Below are 15,303 nucleotides of genomic sequence, written 5' to 3'. Positions count from 1 at the left end.
AGTTCAGTCCATTTTTCAAAGCAAGATGTAATTCTTAAAGTATTTATTCAATTCTAAACTTAATTGTTAGCTGTAGATAGTTCAGTGGCTTAGGTGAAACAGAAAAGATTGTTTCAACAATTTGATTGGTTAGTTTCTAATTCATTTTAGTTCATGGACAAAACATCTGAAAGTATAGGTTCAGAGGTGTCACAAAAGTGTTATACCTTTAGAGACTTGCATCTTCACAGGACAGAAACAAAGTTTTATATTTGCTAGAAATAATTGCTTAGCTGCTATGATACCAACCAAGTGCCTTATTGACAAATTGAAAATCTGTTCCCTTTACTGTGGCTTATTCAAAAATGAGGAATGTATAAACAACAGAAATGGAAGGAACCAAACCATTGCCAGATTCATATCAAACAAATACCACAAAATGGGACATTTAAAATTATGAATGCAAAGATCTTAGTTGTGTTGTTTTGATCTTCCTGCATTCAACAGCTAACAAATTAATAATAATGTGGTGGCAGATAAGGGTGGTGAACCAGAAGGGTGCATGGCTTGCTCGGTCCTTTCTTCGCTCTTTCGGGATGATATATCAAGTGTCAGTCAGTTAGTGGCATCCCATGGTTTTCCCACCATGCTTCACTGTATCCACTATACCCCTTGCAAATTCTCCCCCTCCCCACTACACAACTGTGCTTTGTCCTTCTACAGACACAGAAGGCACCAGTGCTGGCGAGTAACTTTCTGAGACTGAGTGTCACGGCAATACTCACATTTGACAGACCCTCCTGCTTGGTTTCTGTGGATGGACAGAGGAACTGAGTATGGCCCATTCCCTTGACTGACCTGGCCTGACAGCCCTCGGCAAGATGTGTCGTAGACCCCTGACTGGTGCTTAAACATCTCTATTGCATTAGCCTACCGCCATAGACTGGCCATTATGGAGCCAAAGGACTGACCCGGCCCACACTGTGGACTGGAGAGGTATAGACCCCGAACTGAGGAAATGCCAACCAAATGCCTAACTTTGGCTAATTCCTTTCACTGGCATTACTGTGAAGTGTGCCAGGACCCTTGAGTGATGACTGCTCCTATGGATTTCATTGAGGACTACTCCTCTAAGACTCTGAGATATGGATGCCAGCTTATTGATTGATTGATTGATTTTATTGTCACATGCACCGAAATACAGTGAAAAGCTTTGTTTAGGAGTGGTACACAGAGATCACAGCAAGAAAAGGATGTACAGACTAAAAAGACATAGGTGCATACAGGTTACATTGCAGGTTACATTATTTGAGGCTAGAGTCCATTCAACAGTCTGATAATGGCTGGAAAGAAGCTGTTCCTGAACCTGCTTGTGCGTGTGTTCAGGCTTCTGTATCTTCTGCCTGATGGAAGAGGTTGTAGGAGGTCATTACCGGGGTGCGAGGGGTCTTTGATGTTGGGCGCCTTTCTGCGGCAGTGAGCCATGTAAATAGAGTCCATGGACGGAAGGTTGGCTTCTGTGATGGCCTGGGCTGTGCACACCACCTTCTGTAGTTTCTTATGGTCCTGGGCAGAGCAGTTGCCATTATTATGCCATTATGCACCCGGACAGTATGCTTTCAATGGTGCATCAGTAGAAGTTGGTAGATGTTGGTAGAAGTAGAAGAGGGACCTTATGATCATGCAAAATTTCCTGAGCCACCTGAGGAAAAAGAGGCGTGGTTGTGCCTTCTTGACTGTCACATTTATGTGGGAAGTCCAGGACAGGTCTGAGGAACTTGATGCTCTGCATCCTGTCAACCTTAGTTCCACTGGTGTAGATGGGGGTGTGTTCTCCTCCTTTCTTTCTGAAGTCGATGATCAGTTCTTTAATTTTGCTGAGGTTGAGAGACAGATTGTTTTCATTGCACCATGTCACCAAGCTCTCTATCTCCCTTCTGTTGTTTGACTCGTCGTTGTTAAATATCCGTCCCACTACGGTGGTGTTGTCAGCGAACTTGTAGATGGCGTTCATTTGGAATTTGGCAACACAGCCGCAGGTGTATAGGGAGTACAGTAGGGGGCTGAGGGTGCATCCCTGGGGGGCTCTAGTGTTGAGTGTTATTATGGAGGATGTGCAGTTACCTGTTCTCACTGTTAGGGTCTATTGGTCAGAAAGCTGAGGATTTAATTGCAGAGGGCGGAGCCGAGACCAAAGTCACAGGGTTTTGAGATCAGCCTGGAGGGGATAGTGGTGTTGAAGGCTGTGCTATAGTCAACGAGTAGGAGTCTGACATATGTGTCTTTGCTGTCCAGATGTTCCAGGGATGAGTGCAGTGCTAGCGATATCTGTTATGTCAGTAGGTAAACTGTAGGGGATCGAGGCAGGTTGAGAGATTGGAATAGATGTGGGCCATGACCAGCCTCTGGAAGCACTTCATGATTATTGAAGTCAGCGCTATTAGGGATACAGGGATTCGGGGAGTTTTGTCTCTAGTGTGTTTGTGGCGGTGTAAATCTCATCTAGGGAATTCTTCACATCTGCATGGGTGGTATGTATGCTGCCAGGATGGCAGAGGTGAACTCTCGTGGATGCAAGATGGTGCAGACACCGGACCATATTGGATAGAGTCATTAAGGGATACTGCATGTGTTTTCTTGGGTACAGAGATGACGGTGGTCTTATTGAAGCAGGTGGGGACTTTGGCAGGTAGGAGGGAGAAGTTGAAGATGTCGGTGAATACTTCTCTCAGTTGGTCCGCACAGGATCTGAGTGCTCGGCCGGGGATACCTTGGGTTCACTCTGAGGAAGACTGATCTGATTTCTGAAGCAGTGACAGGGAGAACAGGTGTGTCTGGGGCTGTTGGGACAGTGGTATTCTGCTCAAACCGAGCATAGAGAGCATTGAGTATGTCAGGGAGGGATGTGTCATTGTCCACTACCTTACAATGTTTCATTTTGTATCCCATAATGTCGTTTAGGCCTTGCCATAGATGGCGGGAGTCTGTTTCGTAGGTCTGGGCCTCCAACTTGGTCCGGTACTGTGGCCTCCCTGATGGCTTTGTGGAGATCATGTCTGGATTTTCAGTATTGGTCTGGGTCACCCGACTTGAATGCTGCATGTCTGGTCTTCAGTAGGGAGTGGATTTCCTGGTTCATCTAATGTTTACGTATGGGGAACACTCGGATTGATTTCTTTGACACACAGTCCTCCAGACATTTGCTAATGAAGTTGGTTACAGTGGTGGCAACTCGTCTAGGTCTTCCACTGAACACTCGAACACGGCCGCTGCCTCGGACCAGCTCTGTACTTCGTTTCATGAAGAAATCTCCCGTTTCAGCTGCTGCTTGTAAGCTGGGAGGAGGAACACAGCGCTGTGGTCGGATTTTTCGAAGTGTGGATGGGGAATTGAGTGGTAGACGTCTTTGATGGTTGTGTAGCCATGGTCCAGAATGTTCAGTCCTCTGGTGGGGCAGGGGATGTGTTGGTGGTATTTTGGCATCACCTGCTTGAGGCTGGCTTGGTTGAAGTCTCCGTCACAATGAACAGGGATTCGGGGAGTTTTGTCTCTAGTGTGTTTCTGGCGGTGTAAATCTCATCTAGGGAATTCTTCACATCTGCATGGGGCGGTATGTATGCTGCCAGGATGGCAAAAGTGAACTCTCGTGGATGCAAGATGGCACAGACACCGGACCATATTGGATATGCAGTGTGCTTGCTGCGTAAGGTGCTGGCTCATGGAGCAGCAGTCAGATTGACATTAGCACACAGCTGTACAGCAAGATATTTTCCACCTAAGCTGAGGATTGCTCATCAGGAAGGCAATTTGCCTGATTGTGCAACTGTGTTAACTGGCGCAACAAGGCAAGGAATGAATGCTGTGGGCATTCAGGTAGGTGCTAAGTGAGTGAGGATAAAGAGAGCAAGTGAGCAGCATGGAGATGCAGTCTGATCCAATCTCTGGGCTGGGTGCCTGTTCTTGTGTGCAAAGTGTCCCAGTTCCTGTCTTTCAATGCTTGGTGCCCATGTACTCTGCATTGGAAGTCAGTGCTGCTAGAGGGCGCTGCCAGTGCATCGGAAAAGTTCCAGAATGGCCTTGCAGACTTGACTAATGCCAGATGTCAATATCCATGGATCCACATGTTCACTTGGTGCCTGTGGATGAATTAAGTAAATGACCTTAAGGCATTTAATCACAAAATATCCCTTCTGTATTTTCTGGGCCCAGGGTTACAGTTTGTTCAGAGGCAACATGAAGGTCATTTGAAGCAAGTAGTGAGCTGAATCCTTCCTCTGGTTTACTTTTCCCAATCTTGATCTTGCTTCTTGAGCTTGGTAAAATAGAAGGCTGAACATTAAACCATCTCCTGATACTGCCATGTTTCTTTGCTTGGCCAATATTGCTCAGACCCCTATTATTTTCTACCAACTGTATTCTGAATTAAGTTATGAGCTGCATATAGTTTAGTGAGTTGGAAAAGACTGCTGAAAAATTATTTTGATTCATCGGTTTTATGATAAGTTTTGGTTGAAGGGCATCTCTCTTCAGAAGCATTATGTTTCAAAGCTTAATATTTATGTGGAACAAGAGAAAACAGACATGGTCTTCAACTTCAAGGAGAAAGTTGACCATTAAACCAATATAACATTTGATTGATTAAACATAAATGAACTGAAATGGTTCATTTGGTGAATGACAAATGGCAAAAACGGGCAAACAGCAAAAAATTTATGCAACTACTTATTCCTTATTTTTCATAACCACAAGTTATCACAAAATGGACTGAACAAATTGCTCAGTTTTCTTAGTTCAGATTAGAAAAAAAGTTCACAGCAGCAATTAAATTTATAACATAATAGATACATTACAATTACATGAGCTCACAGAAAGTGTCTCCAAATACTTTCTTGCTCTCTTTCACTGACATTGAGGCACCATGCTAGTTTCCAAGGGCAACCTTCTTCCCAAAACTAAACTTTTCTGCCCATGCAGCCTATTCTTTATTTGCCCTAAATTGAAGTGACAGACTACCCACAGATAAAACTCGTTCAGTCAAGTAATCAATTGTGATACCAATGAGCTATCAGACAACCCGTTCTCCTGAGAATGTGTAAACAATATGCATCTCTTCATTCCTGGTCACTTACTGCTTTGCACTTCCTCTGGAACTTTTATTGCCACTCTATCAGCAGCCATCCATTTTGCTTTTTCTGCACACAGCTGCCAAACCTAGTCTACTAGGCATTGGTAAATGAAAATGGCTGTGCCTTACAATAATGACATCTTTGTAACCATGATAGCTTTGACAAAATATCTGTAACATATCGCTGCTTGCCCATCTCTCAGAAATATTGAAAAATAAGATTGAGTATTTTCAAGAAATGTTCCTAATAAATAAATACTTTTGGCATTTCTGGTTGTGCCCGATTAATTTCTAAAGTTGAAAGTGAAAGCATACATTGATTTTGTCTTTTTAAAAAATCTGTGGCTGACATAAATGCACATAATGTTTTGGAACCAAGTTTAACAAAATATTTAAAAATTAATAATGTGTAAAAATATAACATCGCACACTAAATTTAACGATTTGTTCTATAGAATTCAGAGTACTGGTGAAAAGAAAATCTGAAAAATAGTTGAAACAACTTGATTGATCAGTTTTGTAATAACTCATAGTTAAAGGATATCAGACCTCAAAGTCTTACATCTTTTCAGGGTTTTGCCTATGTATTCTTACCTGCCTCATCAGACACAATTTAATGAGTCAGTGCATATTGTTGCAATCCTCCATTACAATCAATACATTTTTAAAGAGACAAATTTTCTAAACAACCAATGGAATAATGAAAACAGAAGATTTCACTTTTTTACTGTGACAAACTAAAATCAACATAGGTCAAACATCAATTAACAGCCAACTGATACATCAAATTAAAGAAAAAAAATGTTGACAATGACCAATATAATCCAAAATATGCTTTCTGAAACACTTTTGCTTGATGCCACACTTTCAGCAGATACATGCAATAAAGGGAGAGTCTCAAAGTCACTCCCAGCCAAGGTTCATCTCTCCCTGTCATGTCAAGTCAAAACTTGCAGTGTCCCTCAACAATTGTTGAACTCCACCTAACTTTTCACTTGTATAGATGCTTGGCACATCTCTCGGAAATGCATCAGAATAAAATTATAAGTAAGGCTGGGTTAAAACTACTTAGGCTTTTTCAATCCCTCAGCAGAGAAACCTATTTGTGATAATCTTTTTATATCTGAAAATAAATGAAAACATACACTGCTTTATGTCATTATTCAAAATATGTATCTAGAAGGCTTTTGTAGAATGTTGCTGGAATCAAATTGAGTAGGATTTCTAAAGGATTATTGTAATAGGTAAACTTAGCCGCTGAATTTAAAATTTAATTATTAGATTCATGTAATTCCTTCCTAGGATCTCTTTTGTGCTGAGTGAAACATGAGGCAGACAAAGCAAGTGCTTACATTTGTTTCCATGACTAGACTTTCCTGCAATATGTCACGACCTTGCCATCTGAGTCAAGCTTGAGGAATATCATTCTGCATCAAGTATAGCTGACCAGGAGACTCTTACATTCTGTTAAAGATGTATTGCAAGATTTCACCATTTGAAAATCAATCAAGTTAATCTTGTTTTGAATAGGATTTGTAGGGCCAACTGGAACTGAAATGAGACCTGGACTCACAACATTCCTATTTTGAGACATGACTTGTCTTCAACTGAGAAATGTCACTTATGTAAATGTACATGGTTGAAATATTTATGATTTTTAAAATTTCTTCATAGGATATAGGTGTCACTGGCAATGTCAGCATCTATTGCTCGTTCCTAATTGCCCTTGAGAGCAGTTAAAACTCAAGCACATACCTATGTGTCTGGAGATACCAGGCCACATAAGGACAGCAGATTTCTTTCCTTAAAGGACATTAGTGAACCATGTGGGTTTTTCTGACAATCAAAGATAGTTTCATGGGGCAAAATCTTGTCAAGTGGCATTGGCTATGGCAAGATGTATGGTAGAATTGGACGAGTCTGGTGAGGTTGATCTCAACATCGGGAGCAACCTGTACCATTTTTGCTTGGTAAGGTGAGCTACCAATTTATTAGTATTATAGCTTGTTAACACTGTGCCAATAGAGCAACTCACCACATTAATATTCAGCTTTCTATATTACCAAATTCACCCAATTAGTTAGACATTGAGAAAACTTGAGTTGGAAACCAGTCCTGGTACCTGTTCGCTTGTTCCAAATGTTCTCCATGTTGGACACCAGACATGTTCTATGGGCACTAGACACAGACTTTGGCATCCAATATATACCAGCCTTGATTAACCCTTATAGGAAAATTTCAGTCCATGTATAGGGTGCTTCTGTATCTCAATGCTGCACCTTAGACTGCATCACCAACATCCATTGTAATATTGTATCAAGGACATTGCATATTTAGGGACACACACCTAGCTTATGGACTGGATCAGGCTCCATTTCTGGGTGATTTGCTTGCTGTCAATCTGAGCCTACCTAGCTTTTCACAGTATCCCTGCTTTGCATTGCCTTGCATTGCCTGTTTGCTTTTTACGCATTAGGAAGATATCTGGCTGAAATTACTTCAGTCTTGCCTTGTCATTTAGCACAGGCATAAAGAAAGGAAACTTACCTTGGTTTTCATGCAGCCTCACTGAAGTCAAAGGGAATGGTCTTTGCTTAGGGGTCTGGCACAGAAAGTGAAGGACCGTCTCGGATACCAGTTCAGGGTCTTGACCCAGTCCATCAGCCACTTGAAGCTTTAAAGTCATACTATTTTATTCGATTTTACATTGGCATACACTGGCAAGTAAGGCTGGTGAACCAGGAAGTGCTTGGCTTACTCACTTCTATACCTGCTGTTTCAGGATGACATATCAAGTGTCAGTCAGCCAAATTAGCTGGAATGCTGATCAATCAACATTGGGAAGTGGTTGCTCTGTGCAAAATCAGGCATCTAGTTATGGGGGAATTCCATTAAATGGTTAAGTTGTGAACTAATTATTAGCCACAGTCTGCAAGTTAAAAGCTCCCTGACCATTCACTCTCCTTAATTGTTATGTCAGTCTATAAAAGCTGAAGAAAGGGTGTTCTACAAGCTGCCAAGCATTACCACCTTCAGAAGCATGCTCTCCTGTTCTGTGCAGTCATAGAAGGGCTTTTGTATGACTTTTCAACCACCTTTCTGTTGCCTCTTCATATCTGGTATAATTTTCTTTATTTACACTTTGGGGTGTGTGCATCATTGGCTACGGTAGTATTTTTTGCCTGTCCCTAATTCCCTTTGAGAAGGTGGTGGTGAGCTGCCTTCTTGAACTGCTGCAGTCTGTTTGCTGTATGTCTGTCCCACATGCCACTGGGGATAAAATTCCAGGATGTTGACTCAATGATGCTGAAGGAACAGCAATATACTTCCAAGTAAGTTTCCAAGTGAGAGGTTTGAAGGGGAACTTGCATGTGGTGGTGTTCCCGTATATCTGCTGCCTATGTCCTTCTAGGCAATAGTGGTTATGGGTTTCGAAGATACTGCCTTAGGATATTTGGTGAATTTCTGGAGTGCATTTTGTAAATTGAACACACTGCTTTTACTGAGTATCAGTATGGAGGTAGTAGATGTTTGTGGATGTGGTGCCAAAAGGTTTGCTTTGACCTGGATGATGTCAAGCTTTTTGAAAGTTGGAACTGCACTCATCCAGCTAAGTGGGGAGTGTTCCATTATACTTCTGACTTGCAACTTATAAGTGGTTGACAGACCTTGGGGAGCCAGGAAGTGAGTCACTTGTGGCACCATCCCTAGCCTCTGACCTGCTCTTGTAGCCATTGTGTATATCTATGGGTAGTTCAGTTGAGTTTCTGGTCAATGATAACCCTCTGAATATTGATAGTGGGTGAATTCAGTGATGGTTACACCATTGAATGTCAAGGGGCAGTGGTTAGATTGTCTTTTATTAGAGATGACCATTGCCTGCCATTTGTGTGGCTTGAATGTTGCTTGCTACTTTTCAGCCCAAGCCTTGATATTGTCCAGGTCTTGTTTCATTTGAACATAGACTGCCTCAGTACCTGAGGAGTCACATATGGTGCTGAACATTGTGCAATCATCAGAAAATGTCCTCACTTCTGATCTTGTGCTGAAGTGAAGGTCATTAATGAAGCAGCTGAAGATGGTTTGGCCTAGGACACTACTCTGAGGAACGCCTGCAGAGATGCCCTAGAACTGAGATGCTTTACCTTCAACGGTCACAGCCATCTTCCTATGTGTCAGGTATGACTCCAACCAGTGGAGAATATTCCTCCTGATTCCCACTGATTCCAGCTTGGCTAGGGCTCTTTGATGCAACACTTGGTTAATTTCAGCCTTGATGTTAAGGGCAGTCACTGCCACTTCACTTCTAAAACTCAAATCTCTTATCCATGTTTGAGTCAAGGGTTTAATGAGGTCAGGAGCTGAGTGACCCTGGTGGAACCCAAGCTGGTGTCAACGAGTAGGTTGTTGCTAAACAGATAATGCTCATTAGCACTGTTGATGTCACCTTCCATCACTTTACTTATGATCGAGAATAGACTGATGGGGCGGTAATTGACCAGGTTAGATCTGTCCTGCTTTTTGTGTACAAGACATATGTGGGCAATTTTTCACATTGTTAGGTAGATGCCCAATGTTCTAGGTATACTAGAATAGCTTGGCTATTCTGCAGCAAGTTCTGGAGTGCATCTTCACAATTATTGTTGGAATGTTGTCAGGGCTCATAGACCTTGTAATATCTAATGCCTCCCATTTCGAAATATCATTCTGCAATGCTTGGGGCCTCTGGAGGAGGCCAAGATGATTCATCCATCAGCATTTCTGGTTGAAGATTACAGCAAATGCTTCAGCCTTGTCTTGTTCACTGATGTACACGCCTCCCCCAGTACCCCATCACAACGAATGTCTGTCTTGTGCGACTAGCAAATTGTGGAGTCAGCAACAAAAATCTATGTCAATTGGCTTTTTAATGCCATCTCATTTCATCACACTCTTGTCTTCCATTAGTTTGGAGACTGACAGGATGATATTCCAACACAACATCACACCATATTTTGCCTAAGTATAAGCAGATAACCTATCTAACTCGCAGCTGTAATATCTACCTGTGTATTTCTTTTAATGTATTTACTAATTCCTCAGAAAAATGACAAACACATTCAAACAAATGAATTAGGAGAGATCTAGGCCATTCAGCCCCTTAAGCCTGCTCTGCCATTCAATAAGATCATGACTATTCTGTTAGTGTTTCAAATTCCACTTTCTCATTTGCCTCGATAATATTTGCTTAACAGACACTTGTCGACCTCTGCCTTGAATACAATCATTAACCTCCCCTCAACCACCTTCTAAGGCAGCGAGTTCCAAAATTGTACAGCTCGCAGAGGAAGAACAACTTCTGCCTAAAAGAGCTGTCCCTGCCTAACTTTAAAACAGTGCCTCCTCAATCTGAACTGACCCACAAGAGGCAACATTTCCAAATCTACAACATCAGGTATCAATAAAGTTCCTCTGAGTCACCTCCAAACTATTTATGTTCTTCCTTAATTAAAGAGACCAAAACCCCACACAGTATTAAAGATGCAATCTCATCATGTTACTTATATGTTCAATTCCTGTCATAATGGACAGTATTACATTAGCCTTCCAAATTAATTGCTGTACTGACATATAATATTTTGTGAGTACAACACTTAGATCCCTCTGTACCTCACAGTATTGCAGTTGTTCTCCATTTAGCTAATGCTTTGTTTTTAATTCTTTCTGCTAAAGTAGACAACCTCATAGTTTCCCACATATTAATCCATCCATTATATTTTTGGCCATGCAGTCAACCTATCTATATTATTCTGCAACATCTTATGTTCTTTTCACAACACGCTTTCCTACCTAGCTTTGTGTCATTTACAAAATGAGTGAATATGCCTTTGCTCCTTTCATGTAATTTAATGATATAAACTGTAAGAAGTTGAGACTCTACTGTAGACTTCTGTGAGGGTCTACTTATCTCATCCTGCCAATCAACCCATTTATCAGGGACAAATCTTACTTTTTTTTAGTGAAGTGTGAGTTAAGTTGAATTTTTGAGGGTTTTTTGCTGCATATTCTGTCATATCTCACTGAACTCCATTAACTACCTATCCTGCTCCTATAATAACCTCAAATTTGATTTCTGCCACAGCTTACCACCTACCGTTCCCAGAACAATTTGCCTCTGCTGGTATATCCTGGAACTAACTGGCACCCCTTGTGCTCGCATCATCTTCAAAAATCAGCCATGTGCTTAGACAAGCATTGACGGTACCGAGGTGTCCTACACAATTCCTGACAATTGTCCCAGATATGGAAGATGGGGGGAAATTAGCCCCCTGCTTCATGGGCAGGGTTGTGGAGATACTGCTGGACAGGGTGGTACCCTAGATGTGGAAGAGAAGGCCAAAACACCAGACCTTGTCAACCTCATCCGAGGTCACTACTGGCTTAAAGCACTTCCAGATGTCTGGTTGAATGCCCACCAATGTCCCGCCAGGTCAATATAACCTCTCCAATTTACCAACGTGTGAACCCCATTCAACTTCCTTAATACCTATCTTCCTCTCATTCCAGGAGGAAAGCAGCCCTAAATAAGGCAGAAGGAGTCCAGATGAATGGTGGTCTGCATGACATTTGGTTCCTCACCCCTTATGTGGAGAACATCCTGACTCTGGCAATACCCAGTGTCTGACTCTCTTCGCCCCCCCAACCCCTACCCCCACCGAGTCCAGGCCTATGCACAGCTGTCAGATGCTGCCCTTGACTCAGAGTTGGGAACTCCTGAGCAAAAGCTATACTCCTTGGCTTCACTAAGGCCTGCTGACAACCATGACAATCTTCTTTCTTTTGTGTCTGCGCTAATCAGTAAGGTACGGTGGAAGTAATAACAGCCTAGACTTTCTGAGTAAGGGGGCAAAGCACACAAAGGCAAGACAAGACATGGATGCTGTGAGCATCAGGTAGGCTCAGAGTGAGTGACTGCTATAACAGCAAGCAAAAAGCCCTGAGATGCGGTCTGCTCCAGTCCATAAGCTGGGTATGTGTCCCTGAGTGCACAGTGTTCTAGTTGCAGCGTTACAATGATAGCTGCCAGTTCAGCATTGAAATGTAGAAGAGTCCTGCAAGTGCTTTGGAGATGTGCCCTGAGTATTCTTAGATGCTGGCACGAGTTGGATGGCAATGTCCGTGGATGTCGGACGTGTGTGGCTGATACCCATGGAGTATTCCTTGAGATATTGGTGTCCTGTGTCTAACATGGAGGTCCTTTCAAATAAGCAGCCAGCTGAATTCATCGTGTACCTGACTTCCATGTTGAGATTGGAAGCTGAATAGTAGTGAGGTGAGTTGGTCTGTGAACAAGGCATTCAACAAGCAATAATCCCTATAATTGGCAACTTGATGCTGCCAAGCAAAGAACTTATTACACTACTTGTCAAAAGCATAGAAAATGGAGCAAGATACTCATGACATTGAGATAGGCCTCATCCAGTGCTCACAAAAATCTCATCATAGTCCACGTCACTGATATCCTCCGAGATTCTGGCATCTTTTTTCTCAAAGTATCTTTTCATTACTTTCTCAGAAACAATTATTTTAGCACAACATCATCATCTCGGCCATCTGGTCCTTTTTTCCCCTTATTCATCAATTTTAATCTCCTTCAAATACTGGTCTTTTCCATCCACTCAACCTATTCTCCATCTTCGCTAAATAGTAAATCACCCATACCGAAACCCCCTACAATCATGTGACCAATTACAATTCTGAGAAGCCATCACCCCCATAACTCCGCTTGTCTGAATCTGTAAATGATGCACGTTCCTCCATCTCATATTCAAATTAGAGTTTCATCTTCCACTAGCATTCTCAACTCCATATCAGTCTACTGATATAATTTTTCCCCTAACATTCTGGTTTAGGAACCCATTCCTCCTGTATCTCCTGCTGATGAAACTATTATACCTAATCCCTTAGAGTAAATGTGGTGGCAGTCTCCAAAATCATGGCTGTTGTCACATATTTATAATTTGACTGACAGCTCCTTAAATTTGAAAAGCAGCTTTGAAAGCAACTATAAAATAAGACTAAGATTTGTTTTGAAAATCTTACTGTGTCTATGAATTGAACGGCCAGGAGGACCAACAATACTTTGATGGTCTGAAGCACTGAATGCAGTATGTATTCCTATCTTAGCTGAACCTGAAAAAGAAACACAAACATACATCAATTTATATATGTTTTTGAAAAACTGTGTTTACCATGTTTCCACTGAATGTTTTTGGAATCAAATTTAGTGACATTAAAGGAATTGTATGATCGGTAAACATACTTATTTTACTTATATTACGTATTTAGTTATTAGCTACATGTGGTTCAGTGAGTTGGAACAACAACTGAAAAATTAGTTTGATTCATCAGCTTTTCAATAAGTTTTGGTTGAAAGGCATCCCACTCCATAAGTGTCATATTTCAGAGCTTAGTATTTATGTGGGATGGGAAGAAACTAACATGGTTTGCAAAACTCTCTACTATAAACCCACAGCTACCTGGACTATACATCCTCACACTCAGCTTCCTGGTAAAGACTACATCCCATTCTCTCAGTTCCTCCGTCTCCGTCCTCAACCAGGATTCCACAGCACCGTTGTCGACAGGGCCCTCAACCAGGTCCGACCCATCTCCCGCACTTCCGCCCTCACCCTTTCTCTTCCCTCCCACAACAGCAATAGGGTTCCCCATATCCTCACCTACCATCGCACCAGCATCCACATCCAGAAGATCATCAGATGCCATTTCCGCCACCACCAGACACCTATTCCCCTCCCCTCTTTTGTCCGCCTTCCGCAGGGACCGTTCCTTCTGGGACACACCAGTCCACTCCTCCTTTACCCCCAACACCCCCCACAGCTCCACGGCATCTTCCCCTGTAACCGGCGAAGGTGCAACACGTGGCCATTTACCTCCTCCCTCTCCAGTATCCAAGGGCCCAAACATACCTTCCAGGTGAAGCAACACTTCACCTGCACTTCCCAGAATCTAGTCTACTGCATTCACTGCTCACAATGTGGTCTCCTCTACGTTGGGGAAACGCAGTGTAGACTGCGTGACAGCTTCGCAGAACATCTATGTTCTGCTCGCAAAAAAGACCCTGAGCTACCTGTTGCCACTTCAATGCACCACCTTGCTCCCTGGCCAACATCTCTGTCTCTGGCTTGCTGCAGTGTTCCAGCGAAGGTCAGCGCAAGCTGGAAGAACAACACCTCATTTTCTGCCTGGGGACCTGCAGCCCTCCAGACTCGATGTCGAGTTTAATAATTTTAGAGCCTAAACTCTCCCATGTCCTAGCCCACTATCCCACACACCAAGCCTTGTTATCACATAGACTGCCATTACACACCTGCTGTTGTTAGCCACTAACAGTCCCCATTGACAACTATTCACCCTCCCAGCCTGATTGTTATCAACTCCTTTGTCTGTCCAACTGTCTTTCTCTCTCTTTGGGCTCTATCCTATCGTTTACCCCCTACCCCACACCCATCTCTATTTTCTGCATATAAATTGATGTTTTTCCAGCCACCATCAGTTCTGAGGCAGGGTCACTGGACCCGAAACGTTAACTCTGATTTTCTCTTTCACAGATGCTGCCAGACCTGCTGTGCTTTTCCAGCAACTTCTGTTTTTATTCCTGATTTATGGCATCCACAGTTTTTTTTCGGTTTTTATGGTTTGCAACTTAATGGAGAAGTTAACTTTTTAAATCAATCAGTTATCTGATTGATTAAATGTAAATGAACTGAGATGTTTCACATGGTGAGCACAATTGGTAAAAATGAACAAACAGCATTTATCTTTTAGTATTCATAACCAGGAAGTATCACAAAATGGACTGACCAAATTTCTAAGCTGTTTTGTTAGTTAGATCAAAAAAAATCAATTAGCTATGGCCAACAACTTAATATATAACTGAATAGTAGAGTTGTTGCCATAGCCTCTGAGGATCATTGGCTGCTGTTTCATTAGAGAGAGACAACTGGTGATGAGTTTAACATGAGGGACTCAGACAAGGGGTGTGTTTTGAGAAGGCAGGATCTTCATGGTGAATCCACACTGGTGTCATGCTGCATTGCAAGCCATCTGTCCAGCCAACTGTACTGACCGACCTCCACAACAGAAGGTACGTTAGAATTATATAATTCTTTAGAAGACTAACTAAACTCACATAAACT

The 15,303-nt window shown here is 42.3% G+C and overlaps 1 protein-coding gene across 1 annotated transcript in view; it reads right to left on the bottom strand.

The window, feature by feature from the left end:
- Positions 1-15,303, bottom strand: part of LOC109934844 (inter-alpha-trypsin inhibitor heavy chain H3-like) — a 96,055-nt gene that overhangs the window by 38,282 nt on the left and 42,470 nt on the right. Inside the window, exon 17 of the mRNA XM_048606762.1 lies at positions 13,187-13,276. Coding sequence (XP_048462719.1) covers positions 13,187-13,276 — 90 coding nt within the window. The remainder of the gene's footprint in view (positions 1-13,186; positions 13,277-15,303) is intronic.

The sequence above is a fragment of the Rhincodon typus genome, chromosome 16 (genome assembly GCF_021869965.1).
Source record: "Rhincodon typus isolate 14 chromosome 16, sRhiTyp1.1, whole genome shotgun sequence".
NCBI lineage: Eukaryota > Metazoa > Chordata > Chondrichthyes > Orectolobiformes > Rhincodontidae > Rhincodon > Rhincodon typus.
This window is presented reverse-complemented; position numbering and strand designations above follow the sequence as displayed.